Raw genomic sequence first — 24,034 nt, forward strand, 5'->3', positions numbered from 1 at the left:
ACAAATTATGCATATAATAACATCTTATTTTATATAAATTTGTAAATATTATTTTTATTACTAAATAATTTAAAATAATTTACAAAATAAGCTGATATATGTACATACATACATTCTCATATACATATTATATAAATTAGAAAAATATTTGTTTTTTAAAGTTTGTGCAATAACAATTATGAAACAATATTTTTGTAAACAAAATATATTACTGTAAATTTAAATATTATATAATAAAATACATATATACATATATATAAAAGTTTGTGTATACCCCAATACATAATTATAATCACATTTTTATGGAATGTTTTTATATGTCAGAAGATTGTTATGTATTCAATTTGAAATAAGATAATAACCATTTTAATAATTATATAGTTGTTTAAATTAGTAATACAATTACAATATTCCTGATGATATGAATATTACAATATCCTTATTATATTAATTGTTTTGAATATGTGTTATACACATAGTATGCAGTACACATATATAGAACAAGTTTATTTATTTTTGAAAACAAAAATTGGCTAAGTTTTGTGAAAATAAGTGCAAGAAGGTTCTAATCATTTTTAATAAATATATATTTGTTTTATCTGATTATCTAATTTCTGAATGTCTATAGTATCATTTAATCAGGAAATATCACATTTATTTATTTTTAGATATCATTATTGGAATAACAAATATTAGTATCACCTAATATTTGTACAAATACAGTTTATATACTATTGAAAATTAAGACTGTAATAGTGTGAAATACTTACCAAAGATATTTCATAAAATTTAGGCATAAATGTAACAATAAACTCAACATATAAAAATAATATTTGTCCTATTTGAATTTGTTTACCTTTATTACAAAATTTCAGCATATATATTTTTATTTAAAAAAATTGATTGTTATAATTAATAAATTATTATAAAAATAGAATGGTGTACATACAATAGTACAAGATACTTACTAATATATATATAGATATACAAATCAATTTTTAACACTAGATCTACTGAGCTTTAATATGCACCTAAATATATATATACTCATTAAAATTAAAATAATAAATAATGTAATATATGTAATATACATACTTATGTTTCTATCTAAGTAAAACATTTGCATATTTTTAGTAATTGTAAAAACCAAAAATCTGATATCAATCAGTTTGGTAGCCTTATACATTATATATATTATATATTGTGTATATAATATATATATTATAGTATAATAGTATTAATAAAAATCATGTATGTAAGATTTTGTAGATACATACAAAAATAGTTGCAACTGGACAATTTCAAATAGGACAAACACTTTTATCATTTTTTTATTCCTTACTTTCATATCCTAATTTCTTCTCCTATGGAACATTTCAGAAAAGTATTATGTTTCAGCATTCAAAACAGTTAATTGAATTCTATGATACTGGAACATCCGAAGGATAGAATCCAAAATTAGATCTTAATTGTTCTAACAAAACAAATGTAAGAATAGTCTGTGGAGCTAATCTGATAAATGCAGGTATGTAGCCCTAAAATAAAATAATCAATATATTTTTAAACTCATATGCTTGAAATTTTATTTTATAAGAATACATTAACAGGAAGATTATTATTTGAATAAACACATTTAGATATGATATATATAAATAAATTGAATCATATAATAAAGAAAATTATATTTACAACATAAATACCTTATGATACAGAATAGATTGAAAATGTAAAACTTAAAATACATAATCTTCCTTCTTAAGTAGATACATATGTAGTTTCTTTAAAAGATTAGATGTACACATGAATTATTTTTCTTTATATTTCAATAAAAACGAATCTTCTATTATGGATAAATAATTTGGCGCTTCTAAATATATATTCTTATTGCATTGCAAATACATGCAGAGATAAAAATTAAATTCAAACATTAGATACAAACAATTAGATACAAAACGTTTTCTACATTTTATATAATTGAGTCATGATTATGTATTTAATAATAGTAAAACAACTATTATTAAACTATCTGAAACATTTATAACTATAAATTTCTTCTATAAATATATTCAACCAATGTCATTACTGTAATGTTCATTTACAATGGAGAGTAATAATTTAACTGAACACATTGTGATTAAAACATATATATGCCTATTGAATTAAGTGTACTATTTATATAGATTATATAACTCCAAGCATTCAGTGATCAAAGAGTTGAGAAAAAAAAAGAAAGCTATAAATTACAGGAACTGTGCAAGGTTCTAAAGGTATACAAAATCACTTTAATTCTTAATTATTATGATGAATTTAAATGTCTAAATACTATAAACTTTCTGTCCAAATTAATTATTCTAAAAAATCCATAAAAAGTTTTCTCTAATTACTAATTCTAAACGTTTACCTTTAATTTATCTCAAATGTGTTTACTCAGATATACTATAACCTTCCCATTATTATGATATTATGATATAGAAGTATCTAGGAAAAACTAATTCAATAAATAAAAAGGAACTTACTTTAAAAAATGCAAATGGTCCAAGCTTAGCAGTATACAAAAATAGATGCATCAAATTCTATAAAACATTACATAAATAAATCTCTATTACATTAATACTATGTTATCCACTTAATTTTATTTTTACAATTACCTTAAATTCTCCTGGGTTAGCATTCATTGCTCGTGTTTTTAAAACATCTAAAGGTTGTGTAAGAGTTGTAGCTACAGCACCCTTGTATAGGAATAAAACATTAAATGAGAATGCGTAAAATAATATGATATGTATTGCTTACTACTATCTGCTACTATCTGCTACTATCTACTACTACCTAAATAAATCTTGTGTTCTTATATCAGTATGATTGTATAAAAGAACTTCAAGCCTATATAAATATAATTTATATGAAATGTATTATTACATTTACATGAATTGTAATACATACATACATGTATATGAAATAGTACGAAATGATAATAATAATAATGTTTGTTACATAATATCTTGTGTTTTAAAAGTTCATGTAATAACAAAAAATTGTTGATTGAACTATACCATGTTTATGGTTACTATTCTTTTTCAAATTTGAATATATTATTTAAATATACTTACTGCGCATACACTTGACACAACATGAGTTATAGGATTATCTTTAAAATAACCACTTTGTAACAACATAATTTTAACTTGATCATAAAAGCTCAGTTGTCCAATTGTCATTAATGCAGCTCTTAATGTTGCTGTAGAGCATCCACTAAATAAATGACTTACTCCTTCTTGCTGAATCACACGTATTATTCCATCTAGAGCATGCTTGTAACTATAATAAAATTTATTATTAAATAACAAAAGCAAAAGTAAATTAAGATAATTTGGACCCTTACTTTCGTCTTAGTTGTGATGGAAGTTTTATATCATTTTGCATGCGTACATTAATTACATCTCCTGGTGTTCCAAGAACACCACCAGCTGCGCCAGAGAATCCAGCCAATAATAATTTTTGGTAAAATAATAATGATTGTCCAGATGTTTCAAATGTTTGTTTACCTACCTATATATATATAAATATAATATATCCAAATGAAAAGTATAGTGTAATAACTCAAATAGTAATATAGAAAAGTTATAAGTATTATAAGTAAATAATACATATAATGAGAATAAATTTACTTCATATGCTCCAAATCTCATTGTAGAATATGTAAGTTGGCGAAGTAGAGAAGCACTTAATCCATTGTACAAAGCTAAAATTCCCTGATTTTGTATTATAGTTGTAGTTAATCGTGCTATAGATATCTTGCCTTCTTGTTGTGTTTGTAAGTGAACCTATAAATGTGTGGTGTGTAAATGTAATGCTATTGCATTTCAGTACATCACAAAATTTTTTTAAAATTATAAAGCTCATACTTTGCTTAACACGATATTTGAAATTCAAAATATAATTAGTATATTTAATTGTTAATTATTTAGTTATAATCTTAAAAAAAGAGGAGTTGAAACTTATGTTATATTCATTTATGAATTTAGTAATAAAAATACCTTTAACAAATCTAAAGGATGGGTAACACAAGCAGCACCTGCAGAGGAAAGCCCACCAAAATACCACCGTGACACTTTTTTTGTTTTATCTGTCATGTTTTCTGTGTTTTATGCTTTCATAAAACAAGTAAAAGTGAGACATTTGATAAATAATTAATAAATGAAACTACTTAAAATAAAATGTAATTAACATATTTACTTATTTTTATATTTTTACATATTGCTTTAGGATTACATATATGTATAAACTGTATGTATATGAGTTATACATATATACATACATAAATTGAAATGTCGTGTATATATATATATACATACATAAATTAAGAAAGTGAATGATTAAACTATTAATAATTTTTAAAATACTAAAATTAATTATTGATATATATAATATATATAATATTGTTATATGTAATATAATATTAATGTGATATGTAATAAACTAATTATTGTAAATATTAAAGTAATTATAATGTACATATACGTCATGTTTGTGCGCGCGCTCGCGTGATTTTTTGTTATGTGTGTATGCATATATACTTCTAAAAGAAAAAAATGATCATTCTAATTATAATATTTTTTAAACAATAAGTTAAATTGAGAATACAATTATTAATTGATAAATCATTTAAGAGATTTATATAAAAAGATTTACGCAAATTTTTAAATAAAAGTTGGGACGTTTTTATAAGATTCATATATTTAGAACAGATTATATATACATAGCGCCTAAAAATTGTTATAGTTAAATAACTTATTATTAACGTACTTTAACATATAAAATAATCATGATAATGTTTTAACATAATTATCTTCATAAAAATTTGATGATTCTTGAACATATATTTCGATTTCTCTTATAAATTTAAAATTTAAATGATTTCATTTAAGCGTTGTTACGAAACATGATATAAGCTATAGTTATACCGCATATACATGTGTGTCAAGTATGTTTAATCAGGATTCATTGTTAATTAATTCTATTAGTCGTATGTAAGTAGAACATCCGTATTACTTTTGTGCACGCTTGTATATTCAATTTAATATAAACATATGATATCTTCAGTAAATTAAGTATAAAAAAGAACTTATTAATTATATCGTAAAAGTTTACCACATGGAGATTATTTTTTATTCATTTCTAATGATAAGAATTAAAAAATAATTATGATAATCTTTCATAATCACTAGCAAATCAAAGTAACAAAAAAATATAGATAAGATAAACACAATGAATAATAGAGTATAATGTAAGGAAGCTACTTACCATAAATTGTATCATTAATAGAACTTTCAAATTATTCTTGATTAATAAGTATACCCGGCAATATCTAAACTCTGACTGACGTAATGTCCAAAATCAGTTAACAGAGCTGGAAAGTTGGTGGACGCGCACGCATCAGCTGATAGCCACGTGTTATACCACTTCCCTTCGAAACTGGAACTCCTTTTTATCGATATGCTTCCTTTTAAGAATGATTATATTTCTCTTAGCAAAATTAATAATTATTTGCGAACAAGTATTTGGACATTAGAAAACACAAATTATTTATATATATATATATATACTATATACCCATATTTATGTGAAATGTAAAAAAAAAGACTCGTATAAAAAGAAATTGAGTTTTTATATACATGTTACAATTATTTTTCAAAAAAATGTATATTATAAGCGGCAGTATTCTATATATTATGCATGTATAATGTTGTTATTATTTGTTAGTTTTTAATCATCTTTTTGCATTTTCATATTATTTGATTAACTTTCCAACGATTTTTATGAACTTTTATATACAATTATTAATGTAACGATCCATTACATAATTTGCAGAAATACATTATTTGTACAAAGTTCATCATGTATTGAAATAATAATATGCAAATATATTTGCACAATTCTTGCAAATGTGTTATTGGAATATTATTAACTGCTATTATTTAATTTGTAATTTATATGTACATTAATTCTAATATTAAATCACTAAAATTACAGTATGTTAAATATCAAAATTTATTTTTCTGTATATTAATTCAATATAATGTATCAAAATTTCTTTAAAAACTCGCGCGAGAGACAGCTGATCCTAGAGTCGGCTGTGGTTAGGTCTGAATTTCAATTCAGCTCAATCTAACCTTAAATTTCTATTTCGTGCTGAAGGCTAGTCAGAAACATGTGTTTCATATTTTTATAGACTATTTCAATGTAATAAGATATGAAATTTATGTTCTGATTTTATTACGTTATATATCAGAAATTACTAATTACTGAGTAAATTGAAATGCAATATTTATCATATTCGACAGTGTTTAAATGTAACAGGCCTAACCAATAATTGTAATGTATGTCTGAAATCTGAAATGAAATATAATTGAAACTAATTTGGTCTGAAGATATAATAATATCAATTTGTTTTGTAGTTAATTTGTAAATCACTTGAAAATAGAATATTCTGTTATATTTGATATGAATTATGGCTAATATAATGGATTCAATATCGAACATACTTGGCATTGATAAAGTAAATATGGATGGAAAATTAATTTGCATAGAAGAACAACATGATAGTAATGCAAGCTTTTTATTGAGTTGTGTTATATTTAATGCATTAAAAAAGAATCATGGAATATGTTTTATATTATTTCATAATACTATGAATCATTATCATAATATGGGTGTGAAATTTGGTTATAATCTTATGTTATTGAAAGAAAAACGTAAAGTTACAGTTATAGAACCAATGAAGTATATTGTATCTAATATGGAATATACATGTGAACAAACAGCAAACAGTATTATTCATGATATATTTTTAACTATTAAAAATGAATATGACAAAATAGTACAAAACAATGAACCTGTTACTATTATAATTGATGATTTTAGTCATATTTATAATTTTGGATGTAATTTGAGAGAATCTACATATTATGCAAGATATTTAAGATCACTTGTTGAATATTACAATAAATCTCAACTTTGTATTATAACACACACCTTTAAAGATGAGCTGAAAAATTCTGTTTCTAATATATTTGCATCTGGGCTTAAACACATGGCAGATTTATTTGTTAAAATCGAGCCTCTGGAAACAGGATATTCTAGTGATGTATCTGGAAATATAACAATTAATTGGAAAATGGATGATATTAGAACAAAATATAATTGGCCTGAAGTAGCAAGATATATATATAAGTTATCAGATCGTCAAGTAAAAATTTACACACCTGGTGCATCAGCTTTATTAGCATAAAGCAAGTTCTCTGGAAACTTATTTATAGTTCTATATGATATGCACATATACAGAAAAATAGTAATAAACCATTTTGTAAGTTTGTTATATATTTGTTTTACTTCTATATTACTAGAAGAGATGATAGTACATATCTGCTATTAGTAAATTCTTAATCATTCATATTTTTTTAGATTTAATAAATGGTATATAATTCTGAATTTTATTCTAACTTTTTAAATTATAATTTTGTAATTTATAATTACAAAATTGATCTTTATGGTTTGTTTTAATTTATCAAAATAATTAGTAAAATGGCAATAGTAACAATAAAAATATCATATTTAAAAAATTGGAATGGAAACAGATATCATTTATAATAATGGATAAATCCTCTATCATAATTACTTGCAATTTGCAATTTGTGTATCATATTGTATCTTATAACATGGAACATGTTATCTGTACTTACATTATATGCAATACTTGTATGTATGCAGTACAGTATAAAATATATATTAATTTGTAGCAGAATTTATTTCATTTAATTTATAGGATAAATACATCAATAAGGAACAATTGAAAAAAAATAGCATAACAGAATAATTTAATACCTCTTCTTTTTTAATTTTCTATAAATTAAGCTCTGTCTCCCGATCGTGATAAATTTAAATATAAATATTAAGGATTGATATTTATTGGATACTATCCAAGTTATAAATAAATGTATATGAATACATATGCACAAATAACAGATTATATTCGCACAAAATTTATTCTACAACTTCTTCAACAATAAATTATATGTATATATGTATGCATGCATATACCTATGCACAGAGTGCAGAATTTCATTATGATTTAATATATATCCATTCACTGCTATTATTGATACAATAAAGTTTAGGAAAAAGTATACAATGCAATTACATATGTTCAGAATTAGTTCAATTCTGAAATAAACAGTCCACTCTGTATACATACACATATATATGTGCATACGTACAAACATATTACAGACGATGTTTTATACTACACATACATAATACATACAGATGTAGACGTTTAAAACAAGTCATCAAAATAATTTAAACATTTATGGAGATAGAAAAAGAAATAGTAAATAAAAATTGTTTGATATGGAATATGATGCAAAAATAAATGTTGACTTATAAATTACGTTTGTAATAAAGTATTGTATGCCAAGACAAATATAATTACTCATTATAAGATGTGAATTAAGAGTATAGCAAATTGATACTTCATAATTCATAATCAATACACTTTTTACTTAGACCCTTTAATTGATTGAACTAAAGTATTAAATGCATAAACCTTATTATATACACAATTGCATGATTTGAAATGATAATTGTGGTCTATGGCTACATACAGTATAAATGTGAAAACGTGGTATTTTATTACAAGATTATGGTAGGCTTGAATTGCTTTTGACTTAATAATTTACTAATAATAAAACACATTACCAATTTGGTTCTAAGCTCCATATCAAACAACTTTAATGATTAGGTATATATCCCATTTTCAAAAGCTAAACATTTTGGTGATCTGTTTTAACTACATTAACTGCATGACACAAGTTTTATAATTCCCTACTTCATAATACATTGCATAAATATTTACAAATATAATAATATGATTTTTTGAATAGCAGAGCAAGATGATATTATAATACTTTTAATTGTAATTACAAATAAACTAAATTTTGACATTTGTTGCAATTTGCTATTGGTTACTATTAGGGTGTTGTAAAATTAATGCAATTTGTATATAATTGTACAATTATACATATCGATAAAAAATAATTTTTTAGTTAATAAATTTTTCAGAAATACATTACCATCTGTGATAAGATAAGTACATCATTTTTCACGCTTAATGGTAAATATTAACAGTTTTTACATAGAAAAATCGTTAAAAAATACAACTAACATACGGTTTCTATTTTACATTTATAAAATAAGAATTAGGAGGTTAAATACATTAAATGCGGAAACGAATTATTCTATAAAAGCTAAAATGAGTTTTTATATAATAGTACTATTATTTTTACGTTGTATGGAATAGTTTATACATGACAACAAGATAGTAAAAATTACTAAAATATCCATTTATATTTTATGTGAATACATGTCATAACAATAACAACACATAAAATGCGTATATATATATATATATTTAATACATTTTAATATATTAATATACATAATATCAATGTTAATATATTATTGAATACTATTTGTTTTCATTTAATTTTATATATTCATATTTGTATGTACGAAAAAAAAAAAATTTTCTTTGTTTTAAGAAGTAAAAATTATGAAACATGTTTTGAACTCATTATAAATCCAAATTTGTTGCATATTTTATTATAAAGTTTTAATATTGAAATTTATTTTAATATCTTTTGTTGTAAATCATCCTACTCAAGTGTGTTCACTTAATAAAAGTATGAAACTCTTATATAAGGTCTTTAATTAATTATGAAATTGATATTGAATTTGTAAATTCGTTTGCTACAATAAGCGATTAAAATAATATTGTGCATTAATTTCACATCATCCTAATAAAGACTGGAAGTTCCACTTTGTAATGAATCCATTCTCGGTATGTACATTGTTGTGTTTCGCAGGATATGATTACTATTAAAAATAAACATTTTGAAGAAGCAGTTGGATTAATGTATAACTTATTGTCATACTAATTACTATATATAATAATATAATCAGTTAACAAAGAAAAGTTTTCTAGTAACTTCAAGCCATTTTTATTCACGCGTACATGTACCATTGTTTACGTATTTCATGCATTAACAAAATGTGATTTTTATCATTAAATATTCATTTCAATTTTGAGAATAATTGAGAATTTGTGAATTAAATATTTATATATCGAAATCCTTATTCGCCACTCTTTGTTTCTGTCTATTTGTAAAAACGGGGTGGATATACATATGAATATTAATATCACTTTTCATATCCCATATACTTTACTAAGTCTTTGTTAAATCTGTCTTAATTTGCTAAATTTAAAAATTGAGAAGAAATTAGTAACTTTTGTTTCTAATATTTATGTTATTTCATTTTTTTAATTGTACTGATTTTTTTCCTCTTCTAAATTATAGACAAATATATTATTGATTAAATTATTTGGAGATGTCAAGAAGAATTGAACTATATCACTTTATTATAATGTCGATATTAAAGCATTCAATAGATATAAACCTAAATATTTGATTATGCGATAATAAAAAACTTTTAAAGTGTATACATTCTTCTGTAACTTAATTATTTGACGATAATTAAATTAACTTCTTACAAAAAGCATTTCCAATAATCTTTTAACGTCTTGCACATTACTCACAGATCAAAATCCACCCCGTAAAAGTTATGTAACAAATCTTTCAACGCTTATACGTTTACCGTATTTTTATCGTTTGGCGACTACCACTTTGTTGCAGTCGTGCTAGTTGTACCAACGTTTGCTCCAACGAAGGGATTTGTAGAGGCAGCTATATCCAACAAATAAATATTATAGCAATTAAACAACGTTTAAGAAAGATAAAAACGTAATTACTCATACATTTATATAAATATTCATCATCTACTAATATTTCAAATAAGAAAGACAATGAAAATGATGACAGTGAATGACATATTTGAAGTACTTTTAATACTAAAATATTGTATCATATAATATTTCGTTGCACTCCGTGCTTAAATATCAATTAAGACTTATTTTCCAAGCTGTAAACAATTTAATTTTCATTAGAAATTCCTAACACACGCAATCTGCCCTGCGTCATCGTACAGATTCTGCCGAGCGCAGAAGGTCACGCGTCCAGTAGGTCCCCTCACCTAAAGAACTTTCGAAACTAAGAAAACAGTCATATCAATTTAGATACGCGATTAATTATATTCAAATTACTATAAACGTAATACAATATATAAAGAAACGTATTATAATAAAAGAACTTTCTATGCTACGAAGTAATATTTATGCAATTTATTTACCAAAAGATTACATTGTACAGGAGATTCTACGATATTCAGCTCTGCAAGATAATTTTTGTAAAATCGTAGATAAATTGCTGCATTACAATCGATCTCTCTACTTACCAATATTCACAAAGATTAGCTGTATAAGTCAATACCTCTGTAGAACAGCTGACGAAAATTTTCTTCTCACTTGCATTTAATATTCCTTATTTTGATTTCTGCATTCAATAAGCCTGGTAGAAGCATTTGACGTAGCATATTGTATACATACTTGCCTTCTTGCCGAAAATCACAAAAAATCAAGTTAGTGATAATGACGAACTTTTTTTTTTTTTTTTTGTAACACATCTTCGATAATACGATTCTGAATTATAGTGCAAAATTCGATTGCTTTTGTAACTTGAGAAATAAGTCTCAATCGACATATTTGCATATCGATTTTCGTGTTTGTTTTGGTGTATATAATATTTAACAAGGAGAAATAATAATGCATCATAACAAATAAAAAACAATATATTTAAATTAAACACCGATAGCAAAAAACAAAAGATTACGTATTCTCTCTTTTTAATGACGAATAATTTTATTCCTTAACAAATAAAAATCACTTGGATAATAGGATAATAAAAGAGAAATATTTAACATTGTGCAGCTATATAATTACTTATATTAAATTGACATATCTATTCAGTAAAGGAGAGAGTCCCACAGCAACTATTTACATCAAATTATTCTTAAATTTACAATTACTTTTCAATGTATGTATATAGGCACACACATATGTACATACATACAGTTATACACTTTTACTTAGCTTTACACTATTAATACTTACTTAAAATGCACATGCTTGTGTCAAATATTAATATTAGGCGTAGAAAAAGTTTTGTGCTATTGATTGTACATCTCATTGGTATCAAAGTTATTAAAAATTTTTTCATGAATTGTCTTTTGTTATTTTTATTCTATTGTTAAAAAACATGTAAATACAATTACTACAAACAACATGTTTAACAGACATTGCATTGTTTTTATATTGTGACTGTTAAAGCGATTTGTTTTGCCTTCGGTAATAAGATCTTAACACTTGCTAGATGTAAATAAAGAATATCGAAGATTTAGTCCAACTTTTTCCATTCCAGATAATATTGGCTTTAGCTATCATCCACGAAATGGCTTGTGGTTACTAATGCCGAATTTAATAGTTGTCGTTTAAAATCGACTTCTACGGATATAAAAGTGTTGAGTGTAGTTATTTAAATATTTAAGCATTTTTGGGTAGATATAGCTACAAAAATTGTTTATTATAATATTTATGAAAAAAGCACAAAATTATTTTCTGCACTTAATAACTACAATGATATAAATAAAATAAAATATCTTAAAATTAAGAAAATATTTACTGGAAGCATAATATAACCGTATCATTTATTGCTACATAAGAATACATGATACGTCCTGTGCAAGCATATACCTTGGTGTCATTGCTTAATGTTTAAAATACAGTAAAACTGAAATTGGTAATACTAACACAAAGAATGTGGGAACAAGAGCCCAATAGTTCGTTGCATCAATTTCATGATTCAAAGAATAATACGTAGCAATTCGTTGAAAAAAAAATATGGATGAAATTGTAGAAACGCTGATTTTTGTATATGTCGCAGACATCGATATTTTGAATAACCATTTCCTATATATATGTCGGAGATGAAAGGACACCGGGGCCTTTCTTTCGGAATGTTTGGGAAGGTCCCCAATACTTTAGTCCAGACTTTTTATTATAGTCGTACTTAAACAATAAAACTGAGAAATAGCTGTTTATGAGTTAAGTCAATTATGATTGTCCGAGATTTATAACAGTGGGCTTGGGCCCGAAGTGACATAATGGGTCACGGAACGTAGCCACGGTCACGGGAGGGACGTGTATCTAACAGAGGTATCAAGTAATTAAATAACTCTCCTTAAAAACAGAAATTGATCTGAGAGATACAGAGAGATATGGAGAGGAGTATATAAGGGCAGTTCCAATTGGACTGACTCTTAGTCCGATAAGTTCGACTAGCCCAGTGAACACGTAAGTCCTCAAGTTCCTAATCACAATCGTCATCCCGTTGACCGTGTATTCGTTATCGAATCTAAACTCATCGTCACCGAATAATCTCAATTATTGACTCACCGATATCACTTGTTAACTTTTGCAATACATTCGCTTCAATAAATATCATCTGGTATACAACAATGATGGACAACTCGCAGAAAGATTCATTACACGCCCCGACTTACAACGTTACCCCCGACATATATAACGGGTAACTTAGTTTTTTTTATTATTTAGTTGAATGTTGCCCTTAACACTAAACTTACCGAGACTTTTTGTAACCTATATTGTATATGAAATATATATACAGTAATTGTATATGAAATTGTATATATCTATTTGTATATACTGTTACGCCGTATGAAGCGGCCAACAAGTTAGCCCTTTTTACCTGACTGTCAACGGCCCTCATACCGTCATTCTGACCTTCTACAGACTCAAGGACCCACCATATACTCTAACGATAGTTTAATAGCTAACGTATATAGATGGGTCAATCAGTCTGCACTAAAATTACAGGACGTAGAGTCCTAAAAGGTACTTTAAGTTTACAGCGGGTTATTCACGACGGCCTGGAATTTATTACGTGCTGGTAACAATCACGGAGAAAGCGGGTATCTGCCATACGGAAAGAGCGGATGTGTATACAAAGGAAAAAGGGACTTCATCCCAAAAAACAATATCGTCAACCACCTAAGACGGTAGAAAGTCTCCTATTCCTGTGATGGCGAAAGAACGAACAGTGAGTCGATTCTAGGACAGTCTGTGCAAAACTTCGTTTGTGTGAGAGTGTCCATCAGTGTAAAATTAAAATAAATATACACATTAATAAAACTGTAGACTACAGTTTTATTCCATCAGAACTACCCCTATTATCCCAAAAAAAATACGGGGATCGACCTGCTCGTGGTGTCGATTGATACAATCGTAACGGGAATTTACGACTCCTGTTGACGCGCCTCCTCGCGAACGCGTCTCCCCGCGACTGGCCGAAAATACATATACTATATTGTATATGAAATAAATATACGATATATATGAAATATATATTGTACGCATATTTTAAGAAAAGTTGTATAGTTTGATGGCGATCTGATAATGTTTAAATATGTGAAAGTTGTACAAAAGTTTAAAAACGGTTAAATTGACCGATAGTGGTAGGTTTAGTGTTAAGGTCACCGATCATCGTTTATAAATAAAAGATAAGTGGCAACCAATACTGACGCATACGCTGTCATAGACACATAACTATAGGCAGAAATACGTTGTAGTGGTCTTGATAGTTCTTTGCGAATATCTCGGAAACCAGGCGAATCCACTCGTTATATGTATAGGAAAAAGTTGTTCAAAATATTGACTTGTACAACATATCTAAAAATCATTGAAATCGGAAGGTAGGCAACGTTTCTACAGTTTCATGGAGATATGTACTGAGATAAATTTCTTTCAAGTTCGTACAATATTGCAGTATTCAAATAACTTTTAAAAACTATTTTGTTAGTAACTAAATGGAAATACTATCCATCACTACAGATCATAGAAATGTTAATATGTACATTCAAAGCTTATTTTATTTAAAGAAGATCTTTTTTATTTTCTGAATTCGCAAAAAAGTAAGGATAGTAATGACTCTTGGTCTCACAATGAATTTTGTTTCAAAATTAGTGCATTAAGAATCACAATAGTGAAGAATAAAAATATTTAAAATTTGATATTTTTAGCTGATACATTTTAATTTATTTGATATATTGGTAAGGGTTTATTATTATAATAAGGCCTCAAAGAACACAGTTTGTATCAAGCCAAACGTGCAAGCCCAAGGTAGACACATCTAAGTATATACAATTTAGACTACAATTGATGTGTTCTAAACATATCCATACTACTGTCTATAGGTATTTGGCCACCCAATTATCAGAAATATACAAAATATAGTTGACGTATTTTCTACTGTTAACTTTTTCCACCGTTTTTATCTTACACACTTATATACAGATAGTAACTACTAATACAAGTAAAATCTAAGTTAGTTACTATAAATAAAAATGTGTGTAAATAAAATCAGGTGGAAATTGATCTAAGACATTTGAGTACATATATTAATTCCAAGTATCTCCATAGACTATCTGTTTATTATTTGAATCCTTGACTGAATGATATATGATCTTGTCTCGAGGTTTATATACATTTGTTTCTGTGTTTAACTTTTATTGAAGATTAAAATGAAGATCAAACAAAACAGAATTTTTTGTATCAGTCTGAGTTTAGCAATGCATCTAGATCTCTTTTCCACTTGCGACTACAAAATCCATTGTCGAATATTTTTTCTTTTTTATTTGGTAGACTATTTACAATCAATTCTCATACAGAATTTTAAGTAAATTATTTTGGCATGGTACTGTAACTTGGATTATAAGAGTTTATAGTATGTTTGATTTTAGTTGAATCTAATGCTTCAATCTAACGGGTATTGTTTTTTTAGTCTGCAGATCTGATCCGTCGTGTCAAGTAATTGGGTATCTAATGGGTTTTGGTGGTTGTTAACTCTTATATTGTATCTGTTTCTGAGCTTGGATATTTCTTCTTTGACTGTGGGTATCTTAAGATCGCGATGTATTGTTTCGTTGGTAACATACCAAACAAAAATAATCGTTGGCATCTATTAAGGATCTTAGAGTGTTGTCGAATATGGCACAATTTCCATTCACGCTGCCGCGACTGCGAAGTTGTGAAAGGATCATAAAATGGTAATGGATGGCCCTGTGTCCCAAACGTCCTGCATGGCTACGGCCCAGAGGACAGTAGCAGGATGGGCGCTTCTGAGCTGCGTCCGGCGGTAGCCCCTCCATAAGGCCCAGAGCCTTATGATATAAATCTACTCAAAATCCGCATTCGACACATTCTATTGGAAGATTCTGAATCGTTGACATTCTGTTATAACATTCTGGACAGTTACTCTGTTGGATTTGTGTAATAAATTTTTATGTAGAATATCATATCTAAAGTTCGAATTTCTCACCTTACCTGCGAAACCTTCAAATTATCGCGAAATAATTTAAACGATGTGAGGAGACAACCGGTGATTTGTTAATTTCACGATTTCCCGTGTCTTCTACGTGACAATCGCTGTGGCGCTGAAGTTCGATTTCGCGCGATTCATTTATTTTTTGCGATTATCTCATATTGTTTCTTCGCGTTACTAAATACTAATTAATTCCATGTTAAAAAATAATTAACTGCGTCTAACAATCTGATAAGAGCGTTTATTATACTTTTTTATACAAAAATTTTTGCACTCCATATCTTCTATTTAATTTTTTAGTTAGCTCTTAAAGTTAACATGATTTCAAATGAAGATTATGCGTCAAGCAATTCAACTGATACATTTTTAACAAGTCCCTCCAAAGGATGTCGAGTGCTGTTAGATAGAGAGGGCAGTTCCTCGAGATGTTTATCTGATATGATAATAGCATCTTCAGTACGTCTCTGTCGAATTGAATCGGATAGTGAAGTTGAAGATGACGGTAATGATGAAAATAGTACATAAGAAGAGGAGTGTGATACAAATTGGCATGTTCCTTTGGGCAGTCAAGCGAAGATCACATTTTCAAGTTCACAGCAAATCAATACATATCACTCTGAAATTTGTTATTATACTGAACTGCATAGTTTTTATTTTCTTCCTGTTACGAATGAAATATTCCAAATTATTGCGAATCAAACGAATATATATGCTGTGCAAATGTCAGAACAGCGATCGAATCGTCTCGATAAATGGGTTGAAACAAATCCTAATTAAATAAAACGGTTTTTTGGCCTAATTATATGGACGGGACTAGTGCGATAAAATTCATTTGCGTAATTATTATATATATGTAGCGGCACACGAGTCATAGGACGATTCGAATCGAGAGTGACTCATGTTGTTTTGCCCCGGGGCATTGACACAGCTTCGATGTACGAGATGTAAAAGTAAACAAACTCCGGACAAAACAATATCTACGCTACGTGCAACCGTCAACCGGAGTCGAATTCAAACTTTCCGGTACTCCCCTGACCAGTATAGTAAATAGACGAAAATGCTCTCTAGCGAGCGACGATTAAGACATATTATACTAACTCTGTATTGTTGCACTTAGAGTGATTTTTAAATATACTATCACAAGTATTCATTCGTTTCGCCATTTAAATCAACACGTTTGATATTCACTACATATATATAGAATTATTTTTGCGGTTCGTTATTTTTAGTAATAACGAAGAAAATGATCCTAATAATAGATTGTCAAAAATTATTCATATCATTGATATATAAAACAGTAATTTTAAGAAATATTATAATCCAGATGAAATATCATGGGTAGGTGAATCATTAGTACCATTTCGACGATATTTGAAACACAGTCACAAATACGGAATAAAAGTTTTTAAATTATGCGGTGGTGCAGGATACACTCGTTCTTTTCAAACATACACGGGAAAAGAAAAGAAAAGAGATAAAATAGCAGGAAACGAATCATGTGAGGTTGTACTGTCTCTTTGCAAAAATATATTGGGCGAAGGACATACTATCTGCACAGATAATTGGTATAAAAGTGTTGATCTGGCGGGAAAATTAATCACAATGAATACACATTTAGCGGGTACGAAAAAATCGGCGAGGAAATCCAACAGAAGTAGTGTCTCAAAAATTAAAACTTGGAGAAGTTACTGCTCGCGAAAATAAAAAAGGTATAATAGTATTTAAAATGGAAGGTCAAGAGACTATATTGATGCTTTCTACGAGACATTCAGCAGAAATGACTACTGTACATAAGAAATTCTATTCGTATGAAAAACCAAGAATAATTGTGGAATACAATCTAGAAAAATCATCAGTCGATTTATCTGACCAAATTATAGCATATAGTTCACCACTGCGTAAAATTTTAAAGTGGTATAGGAAATTAGCAATAGAAATATTATTAAATACATGTATGGTAAATGTAATGGTATTATTCAAACAGATAACTCGCAAAAATATTCGAAATCCCGATTCCAGAATGAAAATAATAATGTATTTAATAAAATGTCATGATAATGAAAGTGAGGTTTCCATTTCTCCACGTGAGAACTTGTTGAGAAAACCACGTCATGAATTAAAAGCAATGCCGGGAGAGGTTAGAACTGTGAGGCGATTTTGCAAAATATGTTATCAAAAAAACTCAAAACAGCTAGGGAGGACTGCAAAAGACTGTAGTAAAAAAGGTCGTGACATATTGTGAAGATTGTACTGGTTCACTCTTTCTTTGTTTGGAGTGTTTCAATACGACACATCGCAATATGCGCACATAATAGCATAAGAAATAATATTGACGAGACTTGGATCCCTGTAAATTGTAACAAAATTAAAATATACTTTGCATTATGCATGTTACGCCACGAGGCTTTTTAGAGATCGTATTTCCAACCGTCGCTCGCGGTCCTCCAGCGTCGCAGATATACCCTCTTATGTGCCCGACGGAAAACATACATTGTATCGACGAACGCATACTTGTCACCAAGCAACGAGTTCTGGAACCGTCGATCTCGGACCGTTATTTTATAAACGAAGAAGTCGGCCTGCGTGATCATCGGCGCGTGCGGTGGCGTGATCCGAGCATATGGGGGGGTCGTCTCCCCGAAAGACAAAGAATCGAAATCTGTAACCGATCAGTCTCAATCGAACACTCTAACCGATCAGTCTCATTCGAAATCTGTAACCGAGGAGTCCATTTTCGTCGTCCGAACAGTCAAATAAGTCTACCACGGTTCTACCTTCAAATCAATCCGTTTGTAAAGTCTAACTATCTCATCGAGAGATATCATCAATTCGGGTCACATTTTCTGTAACGCATAAGCTGTACTCATCGTCAAATACTTGTGCCGCTCATAATATTGTGTAACCCATTGTTGAATATATACATCATATTAACCTGTTAACACAGTGTTAATTTCAATTAACCACCCCTGTTATCCTAATCGAAACACGGGGAACGACTACTTCGCGGCGTCGATTATACGAATCGTAGCGAGAATTTACGCCTCTCGCTGACGCGTTTTCCTCGCGACCGCGTCTCTCCGCGAAGGGTCGTAACAATGCATAATAATGGCTCAAGTTAAAAAACAAAAAATTTAGATGAACTGGTCTAAAAGAGTTATTATAAGAACACCGATATTCAGAAAAACTATGTCACTGAAGAGATTTTTGCAAATCACTAGGTTTTTCCATTTTGTAAATAACGATACGACCGACGAGATGGATAAATTACGTAAAGTCAAACCTGTGGTAAACTATTTTAATAAAAAATTCAAGGAAGTATATGTAATGGAAGAGAACATCGCGATCGATAAATCGTTAATGAAATTTAAGGAACGCATGTCTTATAAACAATTTAATCCCTCGAAGAGATTCGCGATAAAATTTTATAAACTGTACGAGTCATCATCGGCCTATTGCTATAATTTTTAAATATATTCAGGTAATGATTAAACAAGTTCTGATTACAGTGAAAGGTTGAACGAGGAAGTTCAAAGGAGAAGGAAATAAAATGTACTATGAAATAAACATTTTACAAATTCATAGAAGCTCAACAGTTAAGAATAATTATACATGATGTGGATCTGCATTAACCTCCTGGGCACTATGCGCCACTATAGTGGTTTTCGCGGATTTCATCTTATATTACGACGTGCTACTACAGTGGCTCACTCTAGTGACTTATACGCTCACCGTTTAAACTAAATGATTTTTTTCATTTGTCTTGCTTCACACTTTTTTTTTGCCCTCTACAAACAGTTCTACAACAGTGTTAACAATATACAGACAAAATATATGGTCTTTGTTTTTGATACGCCAGTGTCAGGTATCAATTATTGCTTTTCGTTAATATAAATGTACCGTTATTAGATGCTCTTTCTAACATGCCGATCTATATCTTTATAATTTTTTAGAATCTTCAACCTCAAAATATCGCTTCAAAATAGAAAACAAAGAGCAATTTGAAAAACACTATCGCGCTAGAGTGTGAAAATTGTGACGTGGATCCATGTGTCATGCCGTGCTTTAAAATATATCACACTAAATTGTATTATTAATTATTAAAGTAAATTATTAAAGTTACAGTATATACATCATATCTTTAAGAAAAATTATAATTTAGTTATCAAAATCTTCATTCTAATGTGCTTGCGTAGGGAACAGAATTATCCGTCACATATTGCAGTACAAGATAAACAAATAAAAGTAAACTCCAGTAAATGCAACCATATTACATTTACATTACGAAAACGGAAACCACCAAATATCCAATTGAATGGCACGCACATAACACAAACAAGGTAAGTTAAATACCTTGGAATCCACTTAGACACACAACTTACATGGAAACAACATACGAAATCAATTATAGACAAAATACGGATAAAGAGAAGACAGATGTACTGGCTAACTAGTCGAAACTCTAAACTCAGCATGGAAAATAGACTAAAAATCTACAAAACGATAATAAAACCAATTTGGATGTACGGAATACCACTATGAGGGACAGCAACAATGAGCCACATAAATAAATTAGAGTCCCTACAATCGAAAATACTCAGAACAATAGTCAACACCCCACATTATGTCAGAAACGAGGATATACGCGAAGACCTAAAAATACCAACGATCAAAAAAGAAATTGGCAGATACGCAAAAAAAAAAAACAAAAAAATGCAAGGGAAGAACGACAACTGTTACGTTTTATTTAGTTGCCGACGAGAAGGTAGCGTTAACTGACGTTTAATACAACTGGCAATAAGTTCCACTTTCGGCTGACTTGCTACGTGCGTGAATACTGGCACGGGAGATGATTAAAGTTGTTTGAAAGTACATTAACAATATGTAATGATTTATTCAAATCTTGCTCGATTTCGATATTGACAATTAACTGACAGATATAAAATTCTTCGGTTGACAAAATGATAAATCTTCGATAGACAAAATGTTAACTAACTCTTTGAATGCTAATTATTCGGTTGACGAACGGTAATATTATTATTCGATAGACGAAGGGTAATTATTGTTACTGACTTCTCTGAGTCGCTACATTTATTTATATCTGTCGGAGATGGAAAAGCGTCGGGGTCTTTCTTTTGAAAATGTTTGGGAAGATCTCCAACGTTTGTTTAATTGACGACTTTGTTTACAATTTAAATTGTCTTAATATCGTTATAAAAACATAATTAGATAAATATAAAAACATAGATAAATTTTCGCAAGATATAGCTTTTAGCGGCTTTAACTGCCTTTCACTTCAAATACTGTAAACACGGTTTCAAATAAAAGTTTTAAATTACCTTGATTTGAAAGAAATTACCAATTTTACTTTCGCGCTACGGATCGCGCGGGGCGCGAGACGTGACAACAACACATCCAAACCAGCTGGCTGCTGAAGCGAGCAAAACTTTCATAAAAAGAAGACTGAAGAGAAAACAGCCCACTGATTTCACTAAAAAAATGAAATAGACAAACTCGAAGATAGTATCCCGCTGGGGGTAACCATCCACATGTAATTTAGCAATAAAGCTAGAAAAATTTACCAAATGTCTAGCTGGACAAATTGTAAAGTACAAATTAAACAATAAGAAACATATTGCAGTGCTGTGCGTTTATATCGTTTACGCGTAATTCGCGTCAAATTCTGCCGTACAGAGGAACAGCCTCGCGCAAAATTCAGCCATACCTAAGAGGTTAATGAACTCTACAAGTAAAAACATGGCTTCGAGAGGTTTACTTTCCTAATACGGGACTTGCTATAGTTCTGTTCCTGGGTTTTTGAAGTAATCATTGCGAAAAGATCGTAAACGAAACTGTGCCGAGGGTAAAAGCATAAAATTCTTTGGTATTCCGCAAGGTGAAACAAAGTATGTACGTATAACAATTATATGTACGCGGCTTTCGTATTTGGAAGAATTTTGTACACCAATTTTTAGATTTAATGCTGTTCTTAAATCATTAAATATTGTAGCGGGCAGGGTTGTCATAGTTTCTAGGAACGCATTCCATCGTAGAGGATGTTTGCTCGTGCACGCGTGTTTACTCTGGAGAGAGACACATAGCCACGTTCAAAGTCAAAGTCAAAGTCAAATACATACACGATACATACACTTCTGAATCAAGGCGGAAAGACGGTCGTCACGGATACGATTACGGGCCTTAATCAGAGAAATACACGAAGAACGTAAATGGCCACTACTCGCAACGTACAAGTTAAACTGCGATTCTTATTATATACCAAACAATAGTTATACTGTTTACAACAACTGTTAGTTAATAAATTACTTCGTTTTTAATAAAAGACTAGTATCTATTTCCGTAATTGAAAAAGCACTCAGAACCGCCTTACATCTATTAGACATCTACCGCGCTCACTTGTAACTCTATAACTAAAGTCTTTTAACCAGAATCCAGTGATCATAGTAAGGATGAATCGCACAAGATCTCCCGATAATAAAGGATCACAACACGTTATATTATCCTAAAAAATTCCTATCTATAAGTGTAATATTGTTTTCATACCGAAGACTAAGCAAGCGGGACGTAAAAAACAATTGTGTAAATTCTTCTGACAATTTCGTGAACCTGCTGTCGCCGTGCATTAGTCTCCAAGTATATGTACCCCGTAAAGAATCTGTCAAGTGAATCGCAGTTACGTAGAAAGGTGGAAGGCCACCTTTTTCCTTGACATTTCGTTAAGACCTTTTACTTGCCTACCCCTTTTGAAGCGATCTACGTTCGACGAGACAATTCCTATTGCAATTATCACCGCGTGCACACCAACAACATCCCGGCTCAAGACTTTTCTTGGCGCCTCACCGTTATACCACCCATATAGCTACTTACGCTTCGGAATAAAATGGAATCTCATCGCCGGCAAACCGATCAGTCGCGTACGTATGAGGGACATGGATCAAAAGTTGTGTTTATAGTCGTCTTGCGTCTACGAACCGCAATTAAAAAGTTATACCTTTTTCGCTGGAAAAAGTCGAAAGGAGACAATACAAGAAATATGAAAAATGATTGTATACAGTTGTGATGATCAGTATACAGTAAGTTATGTAAGTATGGAATACATCAATATGATCGCCGATTTGGGTCGACGATATGGGATATGATCGAATGATAAGAAATAAGAAAACATGCTTGGGCTTTAAACGCTATAATTCCTTGACTTCCGTAAAGTTGCGTTTTCTGAGACATTATCGTAATTTCAAGACCAGTCATTCGTCAACAGACGATCGTAAATGATTCTTCCAAAATAGCCAAAAACTATCACGATTAATTGTCAGACCAAAAGTCAACATTCAAAATAAAGCCTTAGAATGTTATTCGCAGGAATGAAAGTTTTATGGAAACTTGTTTTTCTGTATCTATAAAATCAAATTCCCGACGTAATGAATAAAAAATTTTCTTAAGATAAAGAAATTTGAATAAGCGACAGATTTACTTTTAAGATTTAGAGTTCTGATATAAATTGTATCAATTTCGGAGTTTTATTAATGTAAAAGTTATGTTTTATGGTACTTTAGTAAGATTAGAATATATCATCAATTTACAAAGTATTATTAACAATTATCACGGAATAAAAT

General features: G+C 29.2%; 3 protein-coding genes and 1 long non-coding RNA gene across 6 annotated transcripts in view; 2 read left to right on the forward strand and 2 right to left on the reverse strand.

Moving 5' to 3' along the window:
- Positions 1–24: 24 nt before the first annotated feature.
- On the reverse strand, positions 25–23,927 carry Dic1 (Dicarboxylate carrier 1). Of its 2 annotated transcripts, none has more exons than XM_072020345.1 (8): positions 23,914–23,927; positions 4,035–4,147; positions 3,666–3,821; positions 3,380–3,546; positions 3,108–3,315; positions 2,649–2,729; positions 2,517–2,573; positions 25–1,535 (listed from the first exon to the last, which is right to left on the reverse strand). In XM_072020345.1, the coding sequence occupies exons 2-8, from the start codon at positions 4,128–4,130 to the stop codon at positions 1,422–1,424; spliced, it is 879 nt and encodes a 292-aa protein (XP_071876446.1). In that variant the 5' UTR covers positions 4,131–4,147; positions 23,914–23,927; the 3' UTR covers positions 25–1,421. The 2 variants fall into 2 exon arrangements, with proteins under 2 accessions (XP_071876446.1, XP_071876445.1); XM_072020344.1 differs by lacking the exon at positions 23,914–23,927 and adding an exon at positions 5,302–5,458.
- Elp6 (Elongator complex protein 6) lies at positions 6,390–7,801 on the forward strand. Its single transcript, XM_072020346.1, has 2 exons — positions 6,390–7,363; positions 7,462–7,801. The coding sequence occupies exon 1, from the start codon at positions 6,509–6,511 to the stop codon at positions 7,286–7,288; it is 780 nt and encodes a 259-aa protein (XP_071876447.1). The 5' UTR covers positions 6,390–6,508; the 3' UTR covers positions 7,289–7,363; positions 7,462–7,801.
- The window catches only part of LOC139996178 (dnaJ homolog subfamily C member 5), a 34,323-nt gene continuing 18,312 nt past the window's right edge, over positions 8,024–24,034 (reverse strand). For both annotated transcript variants that reach the window (XM_072020348.1, XM_072020347.1), the window contains one exon: positions 8,024–10,799. In XM_072020348.1, coding sequence (XP_071876449.1) covers positions 10,732–10,799 — 68 coding nt within the window. In that variant the 3' untranslated portion in view covers positions 8,024–10,731. The remainder of the gene's footprint in view (positions 10,800–24,034) is intronic.
- On the forward strand, positions 10,756–11,273 carry LOC139996181 (uncharacterized). The gene is made up of 2 exons (XR_011802161.1): positions 10,756–10,856; positions 11,060–11,273. It is a non-coding gene; the product is annotated as an uncharacterized lncRNA (long non-coding RNA).

The sequence above is a fragment of the Bombus fervidus genome, chromosome 17 (assembly GCF_041682495.2).
Source record: "Bombus fervidus isolate BK054 chromosome 17, iyBomFerv1, whole genome shotgun sequence".
NCBI classification, from domain to species: Eukaryota; Metazoa; Arthropoda; class Insecta; order Hymenoptera; family Apidae; genus Bombus; species Bombus fervidus.

Bases quoted from the DNA above. Each gene is read 5' to 3' on its own strand.
- Dic1 (XM_072020345.1), bottom strand. From the start codon at position 4,130: ATGACAGATAAAACAAAAAAAGTGTCACGGTGGTATTTTGGTGGGCTT. The intron at 3,547-3,665 runs GTAAATTTATTC...ATATATATATAG, and splicing joins TGAGATTTGGAGCATATGAA to GTAGGTAAACAAACATTTGA. The intron at 2,574-2,648 runs GTAATTGTAAAA...AATGTTTTATAG, and splicing joins CTAACCCAGGAGAATTTAAG to AATTTGATGCATCTATTTTT.
- Elp6 (XM_072020346.1), top strand. From the start codon at position 6,509: ATGGCTAATATAATGGATTCAATATCGAACATACTTGGCATTGATAAA.